Below are 24,235 nucleotides of genomic sequence, written 5' to 3'. Positions count from 1 at the left end.
CCCGTGTTACAGTCAATTTTGGTCTGCCTGCAATGGCTCAGTGGATAACTTCACTCTTCAGTATGGAATTAAGCCGTACAGACCAGGAAGGTCCACGGGTTCCATCTGGATGGCTTCAGCACTCCTGGGCTAGGGAGGTGAGGGAAGTCAGCCAGGGGTCCTGCTCCTGATCTCTATCTGGTAATCCCTGCCGGAAAGGGCACGTGTGCGAGAACAGGACCAGATTGAGCTGTGATGCCCTCCGTAGTCAAGCAGCCTGGAGAAGGTTCCAGCGAGCTGCCAATGCCTCTGGAGCTCCACCAATCGTGAAGTAAGTGTCAACACTTTCAGGAGAGGATGAGAAGCAATTTGAAAGAAAATGAAGACTCTGTTCCTTGGACCTTTGTTCTTCACTTGGGTTTCCCAATAAAAATAAAATGAACCTCTGTTTTCACCGGTCAAAATAACTGGATAATGCCAATTCGAAGCAAACTGTTCCTGCCATTTATAGCAGCAGGCGGAACACAAGCCCATGTTGTCCCATTTGCCGCGGTTCAAACCTAAATAGCGGCTTGTGTCAGTCAAAAGGGCAAAGGGGTAGGTTCTGGAGATAGGTGCATTGTAGGTGACCAGAACTAAAAACGGCATGGTATCGGACTAGGTATCCATAAGGTGGCAGATACTTGGGCACCAATAATCCACAGGCTGTGATCCTGGCAATTACACGGGGATCGTGCCCACTGGAGTTTGTAGGGTCAACAGGAGGGTACCTACTCTGCATGGGACCTCCGCCATTACTGGCTCATCTCCAGCACCCGACTGCGCATGCAGAAATTGCTGCACTTGCCCACCTTTTGGGGGTGGGGGGGGGCTTGGGGAAAGGTTGTCCAGGTCCCATTCAGCACCTTCTTGGTCGGGGTCGATCTGGATATCTTTTTCTTTCAAAAAGAAAAAACGTGCAGGCTTTTGGGATCCAAGACGATTCCCACTTGAGCCCATCTGGAGGCCAGTACACCTTATCTCACTCAGCATACCAGCCTCCAGTCATCTGCCAGATCCCAACTGAGCCAGGGAAACAGGAACTCCCAGTGTAACGAGTGGACTGCCCCCAAGGCTGCTCCCTGCACAAACCAGATCTCTGCCGTTTCCTGGTGCGTTCCACCAGATTCCCAGCAGAACTCCCTGAGGGAATTCAGGGCCACAGTGTCACTGGACCTCATTCCCACCTGTACCAACACATTCATACTTGGAGTGAGCCTATTAGACGGCCAACCGACCTGTTCCACCATTGCTGCTCCATAACAAGCTAAGAGAGTGCAAGAGTGACAAAGGGAAGGGACTGAAATCCAACGACTCCCCATGCCCCCTGAAATCTGGGAACTTAGCACGTGGGAAAATTTGTAGCGTAAACTAAATGGAACATCGGAACAGGAGCAGGCCATTCAGCCCCTTGAGCCTGTTCCACCATTCAATTAGGTCATGGCTGATCTGTATCTTAACTCCATTTACCCGCCTTGGTTCCATATCCCTTTTTACCCTCACCCAACAAAAATCTTCGATCTCAGTCTCGAAAATTTCAATTAATCCCCAGCATCCGCAACCTTTTGGGGGAAGAGAGTTCCAGATTTCTACGACTCCGCAGGAAAAAGTGGTTTCGCACCCAAATGGCCTGGCTCTAATTTTAAGGTTATGCCCCCTTGTTCTGAATTTCCCCCACCAGAGGAAATAGTTTCTCTGTATCTACCCCATCGAATCCTTTTAAACACCTTAATCAGAAATCTTCCAGTCACCCTCCACCCCACCATCATTTCCGAATCCCACGGTAACTCAGTGTTGATCAGCCAGCCCACTACACTGCAGGCTAGTCGAGGCCGACAGAAAATTATTTACGCGTTCATTTTCTGCATTCGCACTGAATCAAATGATAGCCTGAGGTGATTTTTTTTTTCCAAAGTCTGCAAAGGAAAAGGAAAATGGGCACACAAAAATTTGCCTCAATTGGGCCAGGATTTGAAACACAATTTCCTGTCTCAGGCATACATACAGCCTTATTTAGATGGTGGAAGAACAGTCTGGGATGCAGTACCTCAGTTGCAGTTTGTTTATTTGCCCCTACAGTGTAGAGACCCAGGGGCATTCCGTTGCGAACAGTTAAGAAAGCTTTCATTATGCTTTTCTCTCTCTCTCTCTTTGCTCCCCCAATCGGCTTTTTTTTTAAAACTAACTTCAAGGACTTGGTCACTTCACCTAAACTCAATCTATTGGGAACCAGTGTAATAGAATATACAAGAGTTTCCCCAGATGACTGGAATTTTCCACAGGTAAAAAAAACTCTCTTGTTTTATTGTCAATTGTTTTCTACTCTTTCGCAAACCAAGGCAATTCCAGCTGGAAAACCAGACATAATGAGATAATTTTATTGCTGCAATAAAAATCAGGAGGTGATTTTAAAGTGTATCCTCGGGTTAATGATAATAGAGAAGGCCCCTGGCTACAATGATAAATGCTCCCGATGGACTTCCCCAAGTTCAAACCCTTGTCTAGATTGACATTTGCATATGGGCTTCACCTGGAGGTCAACTTTTAACTCATCTTTGGCAGGTCATTTATGGAATGGGCGAGGGAGAGCAGCCGCCAATTGGCCTTTTCTTGCCCAATTTCGTCTACAAGCAAGTTAGCCACATGGCAACATTAACGCCGTCAGTCAAGGTGCCTAGAGCATAGAATGGCTCACTATTCTCTCACACACACACAAAACACACCGCTGACACTTATGCATTCATAGCCACTTATGCGAGATACTGGAGGGCAGAAAAGCAGCGGGAGGGAAATTGAGAAACAAAATTTCCTTATGAAACAGTCAATCCACCTCTGGCATAGTCCCTGTTCAACAAGATGTGATACAAAACAGCAAAGCTTAAAAGAATAACGACACTCATCTGGTGATCCAGTTCTCAGATAACCACACTACAGAAGAATCCCAACTGAGATCAATGAACTCACCCAAGATTAATGAACACTGTGCTTCTTTCATAAAGTGTCAAGTGACCCACAACTCAAAAGCAGTGCAGATGCAGCTCAAGTAGGCCTTCCATAGGGGTAAAAGGTTGGACTAAATTACTGACAAGATGCTGAACCTCATTTGAAACAGCGGCAGAACATTCTCAACTAGGCCTGGGGCATCTAATTTCTGGTCGTGGTAGGTCCTGCCTGCCTGTCTGTTCAAGTGGATCCCATGGCATTATTCGAAGAAGAACAGGGAGTTCCCCTGGTGTCTTGGCCAACATTCTTCCATCAACCAACATGATCAAAAACATCTTGTAGCTCTCTGTGGGATCTTGATGCACACAAAATGGCTGCCACATTTGTCTACTTATCAATAGTCGCTGCATTTCGAATGATTTCATTGTATTCCAAGTGGTTTGAGATATTTCCGAGAGACATGATAACTTGCGATAAAAATGCAAATCTTTCTGTTGGGAAGTACCAAATGATAATAAACATTTCCCATGCTAATTGAGCTACAAAATTATGCATACAGTAAGCAAGGACATTCCAGATACTAAGCAAATAACAATGTGCATTTATATAGCGCCTTTAAAGTAGAAAAACGTCGCAACGTACTTCACAGGGGCATGAGAAAAATAGAAGTCGAGCCAAAGAAGGAGAGATTAGGAAGGGTGACTAAACGTTTGATCAAAGAGGTGGGTTTTAAGGGAGGTCATGAGGCCAGAGTCAGAGGAACAGAGAATTTGGTGGTGGGGTTGTCGGGGCTAGGGGAGATTATGGAGATGGGGCGCGGCCAGACCATGCAGGGATTTAAACAGTAGAGCGAGAAGTTTCAATTTGAGTCATTGGGGAACCAGGAGCCAATGTAGGTCAGTAAGAATAAGAGTCATATCTTTAACTACTAAAGGAGCTGCCTTCACTCAGGGCGCGGTCATTTTCTCCCCATTTGTAAGCCATGCCACACACATCACCAGCCAATTTGGTTATTAAACGTCCAGTTTCCAAAACTCCATCATGACACTCAGTAAAAGTGGCCACCAAGTGCTGCACAAGCAGTAATGGCCAAGAGGGCACATCCTGAGCACTGGGTCGAAGAATCGGGGGGCTACAACGTTGTAGCTCCATCTCCAACCTTTGTCTTCAAGTGGGGCTTCCCTGCTAGGGGCCCTGGATTGTGGAGCTCATCCTAGGGACAATTCTCCTTCCTCAGCAACCAGTGGTCTAAACGTCAGGCATTACCCAAACACAAAGCGGGGAGATTTTGGTGACCCTGGCACACTCCGGGAGCACATATCGGGAAATTGCACACTCCCCACCCGTGGTATTCCACCCGAAATGGAAAATCTCTCCCAAATATCTTCGACGAAATCTCAACTCGTATGATTTTAGAAGAAAAAAAAAGTGGTTAGTGAAAATGAAGCACCTCAGTAACGCAAAGGGCATCTATCTGCATATTATGGTCTGTTTTATATTGTAGTGAAACAGTTGGTGACGGGTTTGTTCCTCGAACTATGCCGAGTTTACTGATCTCAGTGAGAGTGATAATGAGGGCTGGCATTAATGACCACAATGCACCCGGGGTGGGGAGAGCGAAAAAAAGCAAGCCAGGACTCTGATAGAGTAAATAAGGAGAATCTGTTTCCACTGGCAGGAGGGTCAGTAACCAGAGGACACAGGTTTAAGGTCATTGCTAAAAGAACCAGAGACGAGAGGATTAGAAACTTTTTTACGCGGCAAGTTGTTACGATCTGGCGTGCATGGCCTGTCGGGGTGATGGAAGCAGATTCAACAACAACAACAAATTGCATTTATATAGCGCCGTAAACATAGCAAAACGTCCCGAGGCGCTTCACGGGTGCAATTATCAGACAAAAATTGGCACCGAGCCACTCGGTAACTTTCAAAAAGGAATTGGATAAATACTTGAAAAGGAAAAATTTGCAGGGCTATGGGGAAAGAGCAGGGAAGTGGGACGAATTGGATAGCTCTTTCAAAGTGCTAGCACAGGCACGGTGGGCCGAATGGCCTCTTTCCGTGCGGTAAGATTCTACGATTCTTGCTCCCGATCGCCCCTGCTGGAACGCTTGGGTGCGTGGATGCTGGACGAGGACGCAGTCCAGGCTCGGTTGTGATACCCACCCCCGCCATGGTGCAATAGCCCGCCAAAACTAACCACTCAGGCTGACGCATACAAAAAACAGATGGGTGAGGTACCAGAGAGCGGCTGGCATCTGCGGAACTGTATCCCAGACAGAGACAGCACCTTCAAGAGAGGAAGGACGAAAACCAAAGTGGTGGGGGATAAAGGTTTAAGGGAACATGCGTTGGGAGGGGGTGGCGGACTTTGGAATGTTAAACACAAAGAGACAGACTTCAGCGAACTAATATAAAAATGGAATTTAAAAGACAAAAAAAAACAGCCCTACACAAATCACACAAGTCGCCTTAATTGAAACAACTTGTAGCTTTTATTGTACAGCAGACTTGCAAGGGAGGAAAGGGGAGTTTGGAGGAATTACTTACACAGGAGCAATTAGCTTTCAGCAGGAAACAGCTCTTAAACGACCTGCTGGTAATTGCCGTGACCTGCAATTGTGTTCATTCCCCAACTCCACCCCCTCACTAAACACCCCAGCAAAGCCACGACAAGTTTCCTCCCTCGAAGACTCAACTCATTCACATTCCCCTCGATGCGAACTGGTTTTGGGTACACATCATTGCAAAAGCAGCGGTGTAACTCAGGAGTCTACCAAGCACATCAAAGCCCAGACGTGCAAGCCCCCCTGTATGAGGTTGTCTCACACCAGTTTGACCTCGCACCGAATGCAGTATGACTGCACCTTTAAGCCGCCGACTATCTGGGTCACACACATTCAGTGGTTTCCCATTTCCTCTCACTCGCGTTCTCATCTTTGCACTTCACTGACTGTCTCGTCCAAAACTCTGCTGCCCACATCCTGTCCCACACCAAGTCCTGCTCGCCCCATCACCCCCTCTCCTCGCCAAACTCCATTGGCTCCCTCACCCCTCAATGTATTGAAATCAAAATCATTGTCCTCATTGACAAATCCCGCCCATGGACTTCCCTTCCTCTGCAACCTCCTCCAGCTGTACATCCCAGCCTGTACCTTTCAGTTCTCCAATCGTTCCTCAGGAGAAGATGATTCAGCTATCTCAGCCCCACTCTCTTAACTCCCTCCCTAAACCCTTCCATCTTGCCTCAAGACCTATCTTTTCAACCATACTTTTGGTTGTCCTGTTCGTTCCTATTTTACAAATCAAACATTGTGCCTCAGTTCTGGTGAGGTCATGTGTTGTGGCATCTCGTCAACATGTAAACTGTGGAGTCTACTTTGAATTGTGTTGATTAGTGGCAATCCCTTAACCGACAGAGAAGGTGCGAATGATGGGGGAGCTTTTTCTGCTGTCCTGTCCAGGAGTGCCAGGGAGGTGATGGAGCAGCCGCCCCACATTTGGGAACAGTGCTCGTCCCTCGATTAGAGTTGGGCTGGGAATTTCCGCTGAGCTGATTCTGCTCCGTAGTTTGGGCCCATGAACAGGGCTTCCGCCACGGTTCATAAGAACATAAGAACATAAGAAATTGGTTCGGGTGCAGTGGAGCCGGAGCAACTCCGAGGAAATTCCTGGCCTTGGGCTTCTTGGACAGTCAAGAGTTGTGGACGGGAAAAGAAGTATTTGGCATGAAAGAGGAAACTGAGCTTCATGGAAGCAGCCTTAGCCATGGAGGCGACTGGAGAGATCTATTCGAGGTCAGAGGAGACAGTACGGCAAAGGATGTCAGTAAAGGAAGAAGGATTAAGGAAGGAGCCAAAGTAAGAAGTAGTGGCACTTTCACCTCCGAGTCAGGAGGACGTGGGTTCAAAGTCCCACTCCAGAGACTTGAGCACATAATCCAGGCTGATACTCCCCAGTGCAGTACTGAGGGAGTGCGGCACTGTCGGAGGTGCTGACTTTCAGAGGCAACGTTAAACCGAGGCCCTGTCTGCCCTGTTAGGTGGATGTAAAAGATCCCATGGCACTATTTCGAAGAAGAGCAGAGGAAGTTCTCCCCGGTGCCCTGGCCCATATTTATCCCTCAACCAACATCACGAAAACTGAAAAAAAGAACTTGCATTTATAGCATACCTTTCACAACCTCAGGACATCCCAAAGTGCTTTACAATGAAGTATTTTTGAAGTGTAGTCACTGTTGTAATGTAGGAAACACAGCAGCCAATTTGTGCACAGCAAGATCCCTCAAACAGCAATGAGATAAATGACCAGGTAATCTGTTTTTAAAATGATGTTGGTTAAGAGATAAATATCGACCAGGACATTGGGGAGAACTCTCCTGCTCTTCTTCAAATAGTGCCGTGGGATCTTTTACGTCCACCTGAGAGGGCAGACGGAGCCTCGGTTTAACATCTCATAAGAAAGATAACAGTGCAGCACTCCCTCAGTACTGCACTGGAGTATCAACCGAGATTATATGCTCAAGTCTCTGGAGCAGGACGGAATAGGGCAAGTGGGTGAAGAGGAAAGAGTGAAGTTTGAACAAGGAATTCAGTCAGAATCAAGACAATCCACCAGACTCAGACATACATTCTGACAGTCAGCTGTAATGTTAGTGCAGCAAAGAGGCCGCCTCTCCAGTCCGCCAGTGACGAGCAGTACAGACAACAATTGTGAAAAAGGTCGTAGCCCAGGATGTCTTTACCCCAAATATTTGTTTTTTTTTAAAAAAGAGCCTCTTAATTGAGCAATTCCAAAAAAAAAAGTAATTGTTTTCCTTTAGCCAGTCTTATTAAACAATGTAGTCTTGGGAACTGCTCCCTTGAAACAAACTGAAGTGTTCACATCGAACGAGAGGTTCTGTAACCCCATTGTGTGAATCAAGGAGCAGCAGTAATTCCAATCTTGTTTGGTGCAGCAGGAGTGAGAGAAAAGGAAAGTGAGGAGAGAGGAGTGAAAAAAGTTACTTTTCAAAAAAAAATCATTTGCATACGGAATGGGACAACTTCATCACCCTTCTCTGGGGAAAGGTCACTGCGGGGGAAGAGAAGCAGCAACGAGAAAGATTTTAAGAAAGGAGGGGGAAAGACTCAGGCATGTTCATGAAATGTCAAGCAGATTTAAAATATTGTCCGACCCATGCAGATATTGCCTGCATTTTACTTCTTCGAAAAGCAGGGAGGTTATCCCAAGGTATTTCCTCCAGAATTCCAAACTTTGACCCTGCTTCATGCTGGGTGGGGGTTATTTTATACGGAACCATAGGGGGCGATTTTCAACTGTCGGCTGACCGCGTCTCACCTGAACAACAGGTGGCCGGCAATTAACAAAATCGGTTGGCAGAGGGGGCGGGGTGGGAAAGAGAGCACCTCGGTCACTATATTCACGCCCAAGGCATTTTCAGGCGGGCCTGTAAATGGGCAAGCAGCTCGCCCTCCTGAAACAGGCGGGAGGCTGTTTAAATATGTAAATCGGAGGCCTGCGCTGGCTCTTGGACCCCAATCTTAACTTTCAAGTAAAAATGGGCGGAGCTTGCATGGCGCCCTGCACATCTGTACCAACCGTCGAGCAGCCTAAACAGCTGTCCTTAAAGGGACCTCCAATGGCCGCTCAAAAAACGGTCCAGGAAGCTACTAAGTTCTTAAATTATTGGTGGGCCCTGGAGCATCAGGAATGCTCTATTCATTTTTCTTCCAATTTAAGATGTGGAAATGCACACAAACTTCTTTCCAACGTTCCAAAATTAAAACTCATTGGGAAACTTGGCAGACGAATTTACACGGCCTCCATCCGCCCCTTACAATGACGCAAAAGCGGGAGGGGAGGGGGCGGGGTGGAGTGGGGCAAGGGACTCCCTACACTGGGAGTTCCCAGATTCCGGGCCTTAAGTGAGACCTGGTGTATATTTGGAGGTCAGTATGCCCAACGAGGTGTGGCGGCCTCCAGAAGGGTATAAGTGGGCCCCACTTAGGGAAGCCATTTGGATCCTTGAGGATGAGGATTTTTTAAAATTGGGTAGTGTTGGCCAAAAGGGGTGGGATGCAGACAGAATAGGGCTCGACTAGCTGTGTCCTTCCCTCCGGATATTTTAGATAGCTTGGAATGAGATTTGAAATTTGAACATTAACTATGTAGTGGATCACTGTGACTGGAAGAGCGAGCAGATACAGGGCCTGCAGATATATTCTCAGGGTTAGACAGGATTGAGGAGTGGATGAACGTGAACAACTTCTGACGATGCCCCTTTAAGAAGCAGTTAATTACAGTGCGTCCCTTTCCTGTTGAAGTTTTGGCCATTCGCTGTATGAGAAAGTGATTGCCTTACAATTTACATGCTGCTCAGGTACGTTAAAAGACGACCAAAAATACATCTACATTTACAGGCCAAAGACAATGGGTTATTTGAGGTGGGTTAAATAATATTTCAAGAATAAACATTTCCCCAAACGCCCCAACTTCAAGCGTTTGAGACTGAATTACGATACACATGATGTAACGGAAAGCAGCAGCTCCCAGTGATGTGGGAGACACTGGGGAGTAAACCTCACATTTTCCCCATAAAACAGGCCGTAATCTCATTACCGACAGGAAGCGTTATTCCATTCTGTAGCAGTATGCGGTGGGTAAATGGAGACATGGATCTAGGGTATATTTCCAACCGGCTTAATGCACTCGTATTAAATCACTCGGCACTTCTTTACCACAGGAGTCAACCCATTTATACACATTATCACCTACATTTACAAAAGCACAGCGAGAGACTCAGCACGAGCTCATTAGCATTCACATAGGAACAGTACCAGTCGGAAACTATACCCTTCATTCACTACAGGTCAGTTGGTACATAAACTGCCCGGTGTGCAACTGAGCAAAAACAGACCCAGAAGTTCTTGAGTTAACCTCAGTCTGTACTGAGTTAGCTGCTCTTGCTGAAGTTGGCTGTGAGGACGCTACAATCAGAATCAGGGCTAGGGAGGGGCAAACAAATATGTCAGTCATCATTCTTTGTTCTTGATAGTTATCCAGAGATGTACCCCACTACCATCCCACCCCCCCCTCTCTCCCTCCCCCCTACACTTTGCCCTGAAGTCCACACTTGTGGAGATGGGGAGCACACAGGAGTGGGCCTGGATAGGTTGAATCTTTCCGTAAGTAGCCTGCCTACACTTAAGTTGGGACGCACTGCCTGAAAGGGTGGTCGAAGCAGATAGTAACTTTCAAAAGGGAATTGGATAAATACTTGAAGGGGAATGTTTGCAAGGCTATGGGGAAAGAGGGACTAATTGGATAGCTCTTTCAAAGAGCTGGCATAGGCACGATGGGCCGAACAGCCTCCTTCTGTGCTGTATGATTCAAATGCACTGATGCATACAATAAAGAGTGGTCTTTCGGGCCAGGTACCGGAGGGCAGAGCAACGCCCACGGGACGTACCCCAAAAGGGCTCAGTGCCTTCAGGAAAAGCGGGGAGGGGGGGCGGAGAAACTTGGGGAAACATAAAGAGAGCTTCACATCACTAAGAATGGACTGTACGGTGTTATACAACTGGTACCCTCATTCACCACCTCTGCATGGTTTCTCTCCTCCTCAACTCGGAGTCAGTCTGAGAATTCCTGATTGCTTAGATGGTCAATTAGACCACAGTCCTTTTGTACAGCGACGTTGCAGTTTTAAGACTTAGCGCCTTGGCACGTTTTGCGACGTTCAAGGCGCTATATAAATGCAAATTGTTGTAGCTGTTAGCACAGGATGGGGAACTTGAATGAATAAAGAAAGAGGTGCTGCTGCGACCATACAAGGCATCTGGTAAATTTCAGCTGACAGGCATCCAAGATTCCAGCCAGTGGATTTGGTCATATTTCACAAAGGCCCCACAAATCAGATGATGAAACTTGACCAAATTCACTGCGTAGAACCTTGGATGCCTGCCAGTTGAAATGAACAAGATTTGTTTTCTCCGCATTTAAAAAAAAGGAGAGGAACGGGATTTCAAACTATGCGACGGTTCTGCTAAATATTTCATCTGCATCAGCTTTCTTCCAAATGTGATCTGCCAGCGCACTTTCCCACACAAAACAAGAGTATGAATCATTCTGGTTAACAAGGCTATTTACTACTCAAAAAAAAGGACATTAACTTTCAAAATGGGGAAAAGCCTCAGCTACGTCATTTGCAAAATATAGAACTTAACTCAATGTCAGTTCACATGCCTGTGGATTAAGTCTCATCCGCGCTACTCATTTTCTCAACATGGTTTTCTGAGGCCACACACAATGTACAGTGGATTGAGGATAGCAATTAAAACAACGCCCCAAAACGAGCTCTGATAGACAGTGTTCCTGGCATATACATTCTGGAAGTTACAACAGCTTGATAATATGGTCATTAAAGAGGAGACAACCAGCCTATGTGGTACAGAGTCATGCAGACCAGGATTGTCCCAGTCTGTGCTGAGTTAGCTGAGGTTGAAATGGGACAATATGCCTCAGCTCTTCTGGGCTGGGCATGCATGTGTGTTTTGGAGAGGGGGGGGCAGGGGAGGAGGAGGAGGAAAAAAATCAGCCTGGGTTCCCAATGACCCATTCAGTGATGTGCGCTGCAAAGTGGATATTAAGTGAGGACAGGATCAGGCTCGGATGTGATGCCCTGTGTGGCCAAATAGCCTGCCAACACTTACGGTCTAGGCTCACACGTGAAGAATGGCCATTTGGGCAAGGTAATGCAGGGTGGATGGAGCCCACAGTCCTGTAACACAACCCCTACCCCTCAACCACCACCCACCCATCCCTCCCAAGCATGAGTCACATGAGAAAGGAGAGAACATTTGGTGGGATGGGAACTTCCTAGATCATATCTCTTTAAAAGGATAGCATGGCCTATTCCGTCATCTCCAACTTCAGTTTCCCAACTGGCTGCCGTTCATGGGACACGGTCGTGCAGAACTTCTTGTAGGCTGCACAATCCAACATGGCAGAGAGCAAACCCCGGCCAGTAAGTCCCATTTACTTTTCATGGACACCTGCCTCACTGTGTGCTGAACCCTTTACTCTGTCAAGTTTTTAAGCTTGATTTTTGACATAAAACCTAAAAACTACACACGTGTCCCTCTAGTGGGTAGGGGACATCAGGGGTGGATTCTCAAGCAAGAAGACCCACCTTAAAAGGGAGGAGGACAATATCGCACATTGAGGACAATCTCTTGTATTTTTTCCAAAGCTGCCAAGCTGAAATTCCCCAGTTACTCACTGAAACTACCTTGCCGTTTTCTTATAAACACACCAGACAAACATCCATTTACATCTTTCTTTTCCAAATTATCTTGAGAGAATGATTTGATGAGGGGGGGGGTTGCAGAAAGGGTCAAATTGGTAACTGCTACTTTTTCACCGATCGCAGACCCCCCACCTTCAAATATTGATTGTTCCACAATCTCGAAAATTTACAAAGCGAGCAGAAGTCATCAACGTGAGCAGTGAGAGAAGCAGCTTCTCATCACGTGGCCGAGCACAGGACAGGAAATGGTTAAATTATATTCTACGGTTATTACAGGAGTTTGCCAGCATTCAGATGTCATGAGGGTTTTTACAACGCACTGTGTTCATTGTAAGCTTCATTCAATCTTGTCCTGTATTCCCTTGAGTATGGAAGATTTGAGGGGTGATCTGATCGAGGTGCTTAAAATGGGAAAAGGATTTGATAGAGGAAATAGTTTCTCCCTATTTACGCTAATAGGGGAATCTTTTCTTTTATTCGTTCATGGGATGTGGGCGTCGATGGCGAGGCCGGCATTTATTGTCCATCCCTAATTGCCCTTGAGAAGGTGGTGGTGAGCCGCCTTCTTGAACCGCTGCAGTCCATGTGGTGACGGTTCTCCCACAGTGCTGTTAGGAAGGGAGTTCCAGGATTTTGACCCAGCGACAATGAAGGAACTGCGATATATTTCCAAGTCGGGATGGTGTGTGACTTGGAGGGGAACGAGCAGGTGGTGTTGTTCCCTTGTCCTAGACCATCAAGAACAAGGGGGCATAATCTTAAAATTAGAGCCAGGCCATTCAGGAGGGAAATCAGGAAGCACTTTTTCACACAGTGGGGAGTGGAAATCTGGAACTCTCTCCCCCAAAAAGTTGTGGACACTGGGGGACAATTGGAGCTTTCAAGATTAAGATCGATAGATTTTTGTTAGGTAAGGGTATTGAGGGATATGGAGCTAAGGTGAGTAAATGGAGTTGAGGTGTAGCTCAGCCATGATCTAACTGAATGTCAGAGCAGGCTCGAGGGGCTGAAGGGCTCACTCCTGTTCCTATGTTGCAATACTGCAAGTACAGCCAGCGCTGGCTTAATTACATTATAAATGCAACAGCTTTCGAAAAGGACGAGGAGAGCATTCAAAAATCAAAAATTATTTGAGGATTACCGAAAGTGAGGTTTTTTTTTAGAAAAAAACCTTCACCCCCACCCTCGCCCAACCTCACTCCTGAACTCCAGTTCACCTGCCCTCCGGTACCTCAACCCAAGTGACCATTCTTCCTGTTTAAGCATAGATCATAAGTTCTCAAGTTGAGGTCCCCAGACCCCAAGAGGCCCATGAGACTTCTGTCTGTCCATCACCCGATTTCTGTAATTGCTGTACATCAATAAGAAGATGTTTTTGGCAGTGACAGCACTGTTTTCCTTCAGGTAGTTGACATGATTGTCTGCCAGGGTTTGCAGGAGGTCCCTAAACCAATAGCTGCCAGCTGTGGCTCAGTTGGTAGCACACTTGCTTCTGAGCTTCTGCGTCAGAAGGTCGTGGATTCAAGTCCCTACTCCAGAGACTTGAGCACATAATCCAGGCTAACACCCCAGTGCAGTACTGAGGGCAGTGCTACACTGTCAGAGGTGCTGTCTTTCAGATGAGACATTAAACCAAGGCCCTGTCTGCCCTCTCAGGTGGATGTAAAAGATCCCATGGCCCTATTTTGAAGAAGAGCAGGGGAGTTCTCCCTGATGTCCTGGCCAATATTTATCCCTCAACCAACATCACTAAAAAAAAAAGATTATCTGGTCATTATCACATTGCTGTTTGTGGGATCTTGCTGTGCGCAAATTAGCTGCCATGTTTCCTACATAATAACAGTGACTATACTTCAAAAGTACTTCATTGGCCATAAAGTGTTTTGGGACATACTGAGGTCGTGAAAGGTGCTATATAAATGCAAGTTCTTTCTTTCTGGCATGAGGACTCAAACATGGCAAAGTTTGAAAACCACTGGCTTGAGTGTCCGTCGGCTATTTGACCATGGGAGGTTATTACAGTCACTCCCAATCCTGTCCTCACTTACCTCCACCAATACGTACTTTCCAGCAGCAGTCACTGGATAGTGATCAAGAGCAGGAACTCTGATTGATCTTTCCATCCCTAGTGTAGGGGCACTGAGGCCAGTTGCAACTTAGCTACAATCCCTTGAGCCAAGATCAGCTCACTCAACACACAGACAGGGGATGGAACCCGGAACTTTCCTGGCCTGTGTGGCTCAGTTCCACACTGGGCAGCGCATTTTCAAAGTGAGTCACCAAGGGGGCGAAAACGAGTTTAAGAAAGTGCTCCCACACCCTAGGCCTTGGTTAGATACGTAAGGAACAGCTTTCAGATCAATGATTCCAAATCAGAGGTACAAATGCTTTCATAGAATGTACAGCACAGAAATAGGCCATTCGGCCCAACAGGTCTATGCTCCACACGAGCCTCCTCCCACCCCTCTTCATCTCACCCTATCAGCATATCCTTCTATTCCTTTCTCCCTCATGTGTTTATCTAGCTTCCCCTTAAATGCATCTATGCTATTCGCCTCAACTATTCCTTGTGGTAGTGAGCTCCACATTCTCACCACTCTCTGGGTAAAGAAGTTTCTCCTGAATTCCCGATTCGATTTATTAGTGACTATCTTATATTTACGGCCCCCAGTTCTGGTCTCCCCCACAAGTGGAAACATCTTCTCTACGTCAACCCCATCAAACCCTTTCATGATCTTAAAGACCTTTCAAACAGGATGTGAGGTTAACTCTCCTTTGGAAATCATCAGAATCGAGTGATAATGACTGATCACAAAAGGTTCCACAACATCAACGGGGCTTAATTCGTCCTCTTACAAAAGCAAGAGAGCTTCAACACCGAAAAAAAACCCAGCATGCCCACTTTCTAAAAAGGAACCCAGCGTCCAATAGTGGGAGCTCAGCCACGATTGTGTGTTACAGTCTAGCAAAGTGGTTGAGCTATTAAGCTGGTGAGGCAGAACTTGAGGATGCACATACAGTTTCACACTGGTTCAATGCCTGATGACAGGAAGTCACCAATGAAAAGTCTGTTACATAAATGATAAGCCATTGTCTACACATGACAAGACAGACTACAGCAAAGAGCGGGTTTCTCTTAGCTCTTCCGGCGGCGGGGGGGGATGAAGAGATTTAAAAACATTTTACACAATCCGCGAAACAGTTCAGCTGTCGACGTTTTGACCCCTGCTATCAGGCAGTGCGTGGAATGCTGTCAGTGAGCTGCTTTTCCAAAGCATGCTTGTAGATTAGGTGTGGAATTTCTCTCCCACCGACTCCAACTTTCCCCCTTCCTTTCCTGAAGCCACTGACTTGTGCTGGGAGACGAGAGGAGATCTCCTGCTCAGCGCTCCCGGGTCATGCCAGAAGTGCCCGAGTGGGAAATCTCCCCTTTCGTTTCACGATCGCCAGCTGCTTCCCAGTGACTTCCCAAGTGGCTATTCTACATGGGTGTGCCGAAAAAGAAAAGAAAGAACTTGCATTTATATAGCGCCTTTCCCAACCTCAGGGCGTCCCAAAGCGCATTACAGCCAATGAAGTACTTTTTTGAAGTGTAGTCACTGTTGTAATGTAGGAAATGCTAATTTGTGCACAGCAAGATCCCACAAACAGCAATGTGACAATGACCAGATAATCTGTTTTTTAGTGATGTTGGTTGTGGGATAAATATTGGCCAGGACTCTGGGGGGGAACTCCCCTGCTCTTCTTTGAAATAGTCCCATGAGATCTTTTACTTCTACCTGAGGCGCCAGACAGGGCCTCAGTTTAACATCTCATCTGAAACACAGCACCTTCCAACAGTGCAGCACTCCCTCACTACTGAACTGGGAGTGTCAGCCTGGATTTTATGCTCAAGTCATTGGAGTGGGGCATGAACCCACAACCTTCTGACTCAGAGGCAAGGGTAGCACTGAGCCACGGCAGACACCCTAGACTGAGACTGTCAGCAGGACATTCGACTGGAGGGTGGGAGTGTGGGACACAATCGAGCCTGATTATTCCTCGCTCAATATCCACAGACTTCCACCAGGGGTCACTGGAGAAGGAAACTTGGGGGGTAATTTTAAACCCCAAGAACAGATGGGTTGGGAGCGGGTGGGAGTTGAAAATAGTTGTTTTTTTGGGTCGCAACTGCAAAATCTTTGGACTTTGCAGTCCCAGTGATTTTACACGCTGATGTTAAACCCGGAAATAAAGCCGGGTTGCGGTCGCGACCCAACAAACAACTATTTTCAACTCCCACCCGCCCGTTCTTGGGGGTTAAAATCACCCCCTTGGTCTCCCCCATAGCCCAGGGGCACTGAGGCCAATCGCACCAGCCTTATGAGCACCCTAGCTGAGATCAACAAAGTCAGCACAGACCAGAGGTTAAACCTTCCTGCTCCAAACAGTCTGTACTCATTTCAAGCGTAGCTACGATGTAGTGACTGAGGACTTTGCCCTCACTCCACTACTTGGTTGTGCAATTACTTTCGCTAAATGGTAACCCAATCCCAATAAGGGGATTAAGCCTGTCAGAAGCAGCCTTATTACTGCTCAGGTAAAGAGCACCGCACACTGAGAGGGAGTTTCCGTGTGTGTGCTGTGTTAAGACAGAAATGGATATAACAGCCTGCAGTTGATGGCAGAGAGAGTGTATAATACACACACATATAGAAGTTAAAAGACCGAAACAGGCCATTCGGCCCAACCAGTCCCTGTCGGTGTTTACCCTCCACGCGAGTCAACAGTCCGAATTACATTGACCCATCCTGTTCCCACATCCCTTCATCCACCGATCCAATCTAATCTTGAATGTTGACACAGTTTCTACCTCAACTATGAACCCTGGAAGTGAATTCCGCAGCCTCACATCTCTCTGTGTGAAGAGGTTTCTCCTGCCCTCTGTTGTAAATCTCTAACATTTAATGTCATATTGAATTACATAGAATGTACAGCACAGAAACAGGCCATTCGGCCCACCTGGTCTATACCGCTGTTTATGCTCCACACGAGCCTCCACCCTACTTCATCTAACCCTATCAGCATATCCTTCTATTCCTTTCTCCCTCATGTGTTTATCTGGCTTCCCCTTAAACGCATCTACGCCAATCGCCTCAACTACTCCACGTGGCAGCGAGTTCCACAATCTTGTATCTATGGCGCCTCTTTCTTGACCCGTCAACTACTGGAAATGGTCTGCCTCCATCTACCCTGTCCCATCCTTTCATTATTTTGAACACTATTATATATACATACAGCCAGGCACGTTTAGTGAACATAGGGATCGACTCGCCCTTGACGCTGAACACTGGAGCAACCCAATGCACCATGCCTAGTTGATAGGGATACTTCAGTGATGTAGATAAGTACATGAGGGAGAAAGGAATAGAAGGTTATATTGATAGGGTGAGATGAAGTAAGGTGGGAGGAGGCTCGTGTGGAGCATAAACATTGGCATGGATCAGTTGGGCCAATTAGCCTGTTTTTGTGCTGTAAAATTCCATGTAATTCTATGCATATTAATATACTGTATTGTTAATGCAGATTATTCTATATGGGTTGGGTGGAAGGATCTGTTTGCACTGGAGGTGGAAAACCCAAGAAGGGTTAAATTCAGGGGACGGGGAGACGAGAACATACACTTGAGACAAATGTCTACCTTTCTCCAATGTCTGTATTTCTGCACTGGTTGCTCTGGGGCCTGACCACATGATCACATAACAAAGACATCAGCCACTTTTACACAGGAAACAAATCTGTATTACCGACCAAGGAATAGGAACATAGGAACAGGAGGAGGCCATTCAGCCCCTCAAGTCTGTTAACCCATTCAATTAGATCATGGCTGACCTGTATCTTAACTCCATTTACCCGCCTTGGTTCAGTAACCCTTAATACCCTCACCTAACAAAAATCCATCATCTCATTTGAAATTTTCAATTGACCCCCAGCCTCAACAGCTATTTTTTTTTGGGGGGGGGGGGGGAAAAAGAGTTCCAGATTTCCACTCCCCTTTGTGTGAAGAAGTGCTTCCTGACATCACCCCTGAACGGCCTAGCTCTAATTTTAAGGTTATGCCCCCTTGTTCTGGACTCCCCCACCAGAGGAAATAGTTTCTCTCTATCGACCCTATCAAATCCTTTAGTCATCTTAAACACCTCAATTAGATCACCCCTTAATCTTCTATATTCAATGAAATACAAACCTAAAATTGTATTCTTGATGTCTAGGTGAGGGAAGGGAACACTTTTGGCAAGCATAAAAATTCAAACAAGAAATGCCCAACCCATCTCTCCCATAGGAAACAGCCGTACTTGTGGTCAAAACTACTTTCTGACATGTGATCACTCTTTAGTGAACATAAGAGCGATGAAGTCTGGGTACAAACCAATCAGCATACTGCCAGCATTGCCAAATGTTTGCATGGCACAGCAGACCAGTTATGCCAACAAGCTTCAGCAGTTTAAAACTAAAAAAGGAGCCTCAAAAGTCAATTTACCCAAATTTTGAACTCTTGACTTTGTCTGAGGATTTGAAATTAACTTTCCAAAATTCGGCGAGTTGCAGAAAAAATGGTTGAATTTACTTCCAAGAATGTGTGAAATTCCGCTGGACTATTCAAATAAAGCTGGGATACCATATGAATTCTCTGCTGTGGTTGAGAGATATGTACAGTAAGGAACACTTGGATCATGGCTGAATCCAACACAGACAGGACGAAGCCAAGGATACAGTTGACTTCAAATAAGAACATTCCTTCAGTGTTCAAGCAGGCTACTTTTTCCAAGGTGCTCTCTCGGCCTGTTCATGAATAGCCCCTCTCTTGAACACTTCGAGATATGCGACACATTGTTCCGTCCCTATGAAACCACAAACCCTGTTGCACACCCCTTCAATACGCCACACATGTTGCAAGTCTCTCACAGGCAGTCTTACAGAGAAGGGTTGGCCCACACTGCATCAATCATACAACAGGCTTTTCTCCACAGTATAGTGATCCTTTCATTGAAATTTGGCCAGTGCTCCCCAGTGGTTTAAAAAAGAAAGGAACTTGCATTTATATAGCACCTTTCACAATGTCCCCAAGTGCATTACAGCCAATGAAGTACTTTTCGAAATGTCGTCACTGTTGTAATGTAGGAAACGTGGCAGCCAATTTACGCACAGCAAGATCCCACAAACAGTCATGTGATAATGACCAGATAATATGTTTTGAAGTGATGTTGGTTGAGGGATAAATATCAGTCACGACATTGGGGAGAACTCCCCTGCTCTTCTTCGAAATAACGGCCGTGGGATCTTTTACAACCACCCGAGAGGGCAGACAGGGCCTCGGTTTAAAATTTCATCTGAAAGACAGCACCGCACTGGGAGTGCCAGCTTCAATTTTGTGCTGAAATGTCTAGAATGGGACCTGAACCCACAACTTTCTGAGTCAGAGGTGAGAGCTCTACCACTGAGCTAAGGCTGACACTTAGTTGATAGAGGTACTATCCAGTGGCCCCCGCTGGAAAGTATGCGGGGGCCATCTGGTGAAGAGAGGATCAGGCTTGGCTGTGATGCCTCCCACGGTTAAGTGCCCTACTCATGATCACTGTCTAGGCTGCCACATGAACAGCCCTACAACCCTCCAAGATCTCTGTGATCCTCCAATTCTGGCCTCTTGCACATCGCCGATTTTAATCGCTCCACCAATGGCGGCCGTGCCTTCAGCTGCCTTGGCCCCAAGCTCTGGAATTCCTTCCCTAAACCTCCGCACCTCTCTCTCCTCCTTTAAGATGCTCCTTAAAACCTACCTCTTTGACCAAGCTTTTAGTGCCCTGTCTTAATATCTCCTCATGTGGCTCGGTGTCAAATTTTGTTTGATCATGCTCCTGTGGGGACGTCTTACTACCTTAAAGGCGCCATATAAATGCAAGTTGTATTTTTGAGACAAAATAGATGTAGTAGCATGGACTGCTTCTCAAAGGCTCCTAATCAAACACTACTTTGTAATAAAGCAATTGTGACACCGATCCAGCATGAAATCATTGATGACTTCAATGATTCTGCTTTATTCTATGGATAAGTATATAATAAAGCAGCTGGACTAGACTAAGAATTGGATTCCATTCTTGGCTACAGCTCAATACAAGAAATCAAACCTAGTCAAGGCACCGAGAGTATTAAATGGCTCCAAAACAATGACACAAGTTTAGTAATTATCAAGTTTTCACGACTCCACACTGTAGGTGTCCGTTGTTAGATCCCTCCCTTGTGCTAGGTTCTGCTCTGTTTCTCTAATGCAAGACAAAGCCCCTTTTGAAACTCCTAGTTTGATAGCAACACAGGTCTCTAATAGATGACTAATACTCCTTCATATTCAAGCCTTTAGATCAGATGCCAGAGGCTCCCCCGATGGCTTAGTGGGTAAATGCACCAGCTGGCGTAGTGCCAGGATGGTGCAATGTGCCATCCCGAATTTGTGCTGAGTTAACTGAGTTGCAAAGACTTCCCTCAGTGTCCCTGGGGAAAAGGGGGACATCAGCCAAGGGTCGCACTCCGAATCACCACGCAGTGACCTATGCTGGAAAGTGCCTGTGTGTGGGCTTCATGTGAGGGCAGGACTGGGTTGGGCTGTGATGCCTCCCATGGTAAATTGCCTGCCAACACTCATTGTTAAGGTTCACACATGAAGAATGGCCACTTTAGTGAGATACTGGTGGGCTACTGTATCGCAGCAAGGGTCAGCGTCTTCTGGGGAGAAAACTGTAAACAACAACTTGCATTTATATAGCGCCTTTAACGTAGTAAAATATCCCAAGGTGCTTCACAGGAGCGTTAACAGACAAAAACTGACACCGAGCCACATAAGGAGATATTAGGACAGGTGACCAAAAGCTTGGTCAAAGAGGTAGGTTTTAAGGAGCGTCTTAAAGGAGGAGAGAGAGATAGAGAGGCGGAGAGGTTTAGGGAGGGAATTCCAGAGCTTAGGGCCTAGACAGCTGAAGGCACGGCCGCCAGTGGTGGATGCGCAAGAGGCCAGAAAGCGCAGAGATCTCGGAGGGTTGTAGGGCTAGAGGAGGTTACAGAGATAGGGAGGGGCGAGGCCAGGGAGGGTTTTGTAAATAAGGATGAGAATTTTAAAATTAAGGTGTTGCCAGACTGGGAGCCAACGTAGGTTAGCGAGCACAGGGGTGATGGGTGAACGGGACTTGGTGAGAGTTAGGATACGGGCAGCAGCAAACAACAATCCATCTCCAAAGCAGGGAAGACTATAAACAAAATTAACATTGAATATTTGTGCTGCCCATAACAAAACTTTTGAGGTGATAATGGTACTACTTGCACTCCATCCTCCATCCCCACAACTGTAAGGAGTCTTACAACACCAGGTTATAGTCCAACAAATTTATTTTAAAATCACAAGCTTTCGGAGATTATCCCCTTCGTCAGGTGACCTGACGAAGGGGATAATCTCCGAAAGCTTGTGATTTTAAAATAAATTTGTTGGACTATAACCTGGTGTTGTAAGATTCCTTAGGTTATAGTCCAACAGCTTTATTTGAAATAAAACTGTTGGACTATAACCTGGTGTTGTAAGACTCCTTACATTTGTCCACCCCAGTCCATCACCGGCATCTCCACATCTTCCCCACAACAACACACCTCTAGACCCCACAGAATACCCAAATTACAAACACTGAGCCACAAGACCTTCTGAACAGTTTACCACAAAAAAGAACCAGAATCTTAAGAATGAGAACAGGTTATTCGACCCATCTGCCTAGGCATTCTGCCGAGTGAACTGATACCACTCATCTCCCATCTGTTATTGTACTCAAGACTGTCCCAGCACAAACCCTCCCACTTTGTTACAGAGTTGCGATTTTTGTCCCACTGCAGAAATACATCCGGATTTCTTTTTGAAAGACCCTGCGGACTCAGCATCAGGGGCTCATTTATTCCCCAAGGTAGCAGCTCGTGTGCCAGGCTCTCTCTCTCTCTCTCTCTCCCTCTCTGGGCTTGGGGCTTCTTAAGTTTGAAAGCATATCTCACAATCCCAACACAGGGCAGGTCCTTTTGTCTTGCTAAAGGAGACCCTTAGCTCTTTTAGTCGATCCTCGTAGCAACTTTAAAAAGAAAATTAAACTGGCTTTTGAAACACAGATCTGCTTTCAATTCAACCTGAGCAGCACAAAGGTCTTTTCCCAGATACAGTATTAAACCGTGCGAGTGTGTTCTCAAATCGAGAGGGGGAGCGAGGGGGCTTGAAAACAATCAAACAAAAGTCTCCAAATTTTAGTTTTCCTCTCAAACATCTGCTTTCTGTGACTGTGACTGAACTGTCAGCCGTTTGAACTTCGAATTTAGCTTCCAACTGCAAACTAAGTCTCTCTCTCTCTCTCTCTCTCACGCACGCCAGTTCTGGAGTTCACTCTTACAACACAAGAAAAGAACCTAAAATATTCCAGGGTGACAGCGCCGTTTGTCTGCATTGCTTTCTGGTAGTTATAAAAGCCCATCTTCAATACGTCTAGTAAAAGGAATCCTGTCCCTTTAATTAGCTAGAAAATGGTGACCGTTACTGGACTCTGGGAGGAGGGGAGACGAAAGGAGACTTTAAATTCAAAGATACTGAGAAAATAAGTGGATCGCACAGAACCGTACAAAATAAAGCAAAGATCGACAGGCGGACTTGAATTCAAATAAAACTGATGGGAGGACGGGGGAAGAGGGTGATTAGGATCTCATTAAGAGTGAAAATGAGACATTTTCACTTACCAAAACGATCGCAAACCTCTCCTCCAGTTCGCATTGTTCAGGGATCGGTAATTTCAGCGGCATGGTTTGAGCACTCAAATTCGTCTGCCTATCCAGACTTCCAGTGTTTCCCATTTCATCCGGGGCAGAAATTAAAATTCCCCTTTCTTTATTTTCCCCCTTTTTGGGAGGGGGGAAATCCCAAGAATTGACTTCCCGCAGTGTCCGCCTGGTACTCTTCCCAAAACTTTTCAAACAAACTTTTTTTTAAAAAAAAACTTGTCAAAAAATACTAAAGTTGTTTTTTTTTCCCTCCCCTCTGTCCTCAAAGGAAATAAGTTTCCAACAGTTGGAAATTATCCTACAGGAATCATTTCAGCTGCTTTCTGTCTGGATGTCCTGCTCGATTTGTAGTAAGGACTCTCTGGCTCCATTCATTGTTCAGTGTCACTTTCTCGCAGCCTCTCTACACTGAAGGCAGGGAGTGAGCCCAAGAGCGCGCCCATTCACTAATTCAGGAGGGAGCCTTCCTCCCATTGGTCCCGCCGGCTGTCAATCACCCTCATGACAAAGAGAGGGACGGGACGTAGCGACTGTATGGGGATTGCAGTTCCGCTGATTGTATAGAGGATATTCACATCTGCCATATTGGAATTTGGAGGCCTGGAGCATTGTAGGATTTCTAAAAAAAAAACTGCTCCATGTGGAGCGTCTGACTATGGAAGAAAAATGTATTTAATTGTTTTTTTCACATTTTCTTGTCTCATTTTTTCCACTCGTTATCTTTTCTCTATTTGCTTACTTAGTTTCCCTTTAGTCTCCTTCCCTTTCCACCTGTTTATTCCCCCCTTTTTCCATTTACTTCAAGGTTGTCAGCAACAGAGAAATATTTGGAGTGAGGATTACTATGACTAAATTCTAGAGGGTCAAATGAATTCACTCCACTGTTGTTGTCCTGTACTCTTGACGTTGTCTATCTGCTTTTTGTTCCATGTACCTCTGTGTGCAAACGCGCCCAAACCAACACAGTCGTCTTCATTGGATCATCTGTATAAGCGTTGCTTTCTTGTCCAAGCCATGTAGTGGACAGAGGAATGTCAATGGATGTTATTTATATGGACTTCCAGAAGGCATTTGATAAGGTCCCACAAAGAACTTTTATAGTTATATTAGGAAAAAGAGGGTGGTCAGGAGCAGTGT

At 46.1% G+C, this 24,235-nt stretch overlaps 1 protein-coding gene across 1 annotated transcript in view; it reads right to left on the bottom strand.

Moving 5' to 3' along the window:
* LOC137307264 (formin-like protein 3) overlaps window positions 1–23,492 on the bottom strand; it is a 145,097-nt gene extending 121,605 nt beyond the window's left edge. Inside the window, exon 1 of the mRNA XM_067976697.1 lies at window positions 23,057–23,492. Coding sequence (XP_067832798.1) covers window positions 23,057–23,170 — 114 coding nt within the window. The 5' untranslated portion in view covers window positions 23,171–23,492. The remainder of the gene's footprint in view (window positions 1–23,056) is intronic.
* Between the last annotated feature and the right edge of the window lie 743 nt (window positions 23,493–24,235).

This window comes from Heptranchias perlo, chromosome X (assembly GCF_035084215.1).
Source record: "Heptranchias perlo isolate sHepPer1 chromosome X, sHepPer1.hap1, whole genome shotgun sequence".
In the NCBI taxonomy this organism is placed as follows: Eukaryota; Metazoa; Chordata; class Chondrichthyes; order Hexanchiformes; family Hexanchidae; genus Heptranchias; species Heptranchias perlo.
Note: the sequence above shows the minus strand (reverse complement) of the source record. Positions and strands in the feature narration are given on the sequence as shown.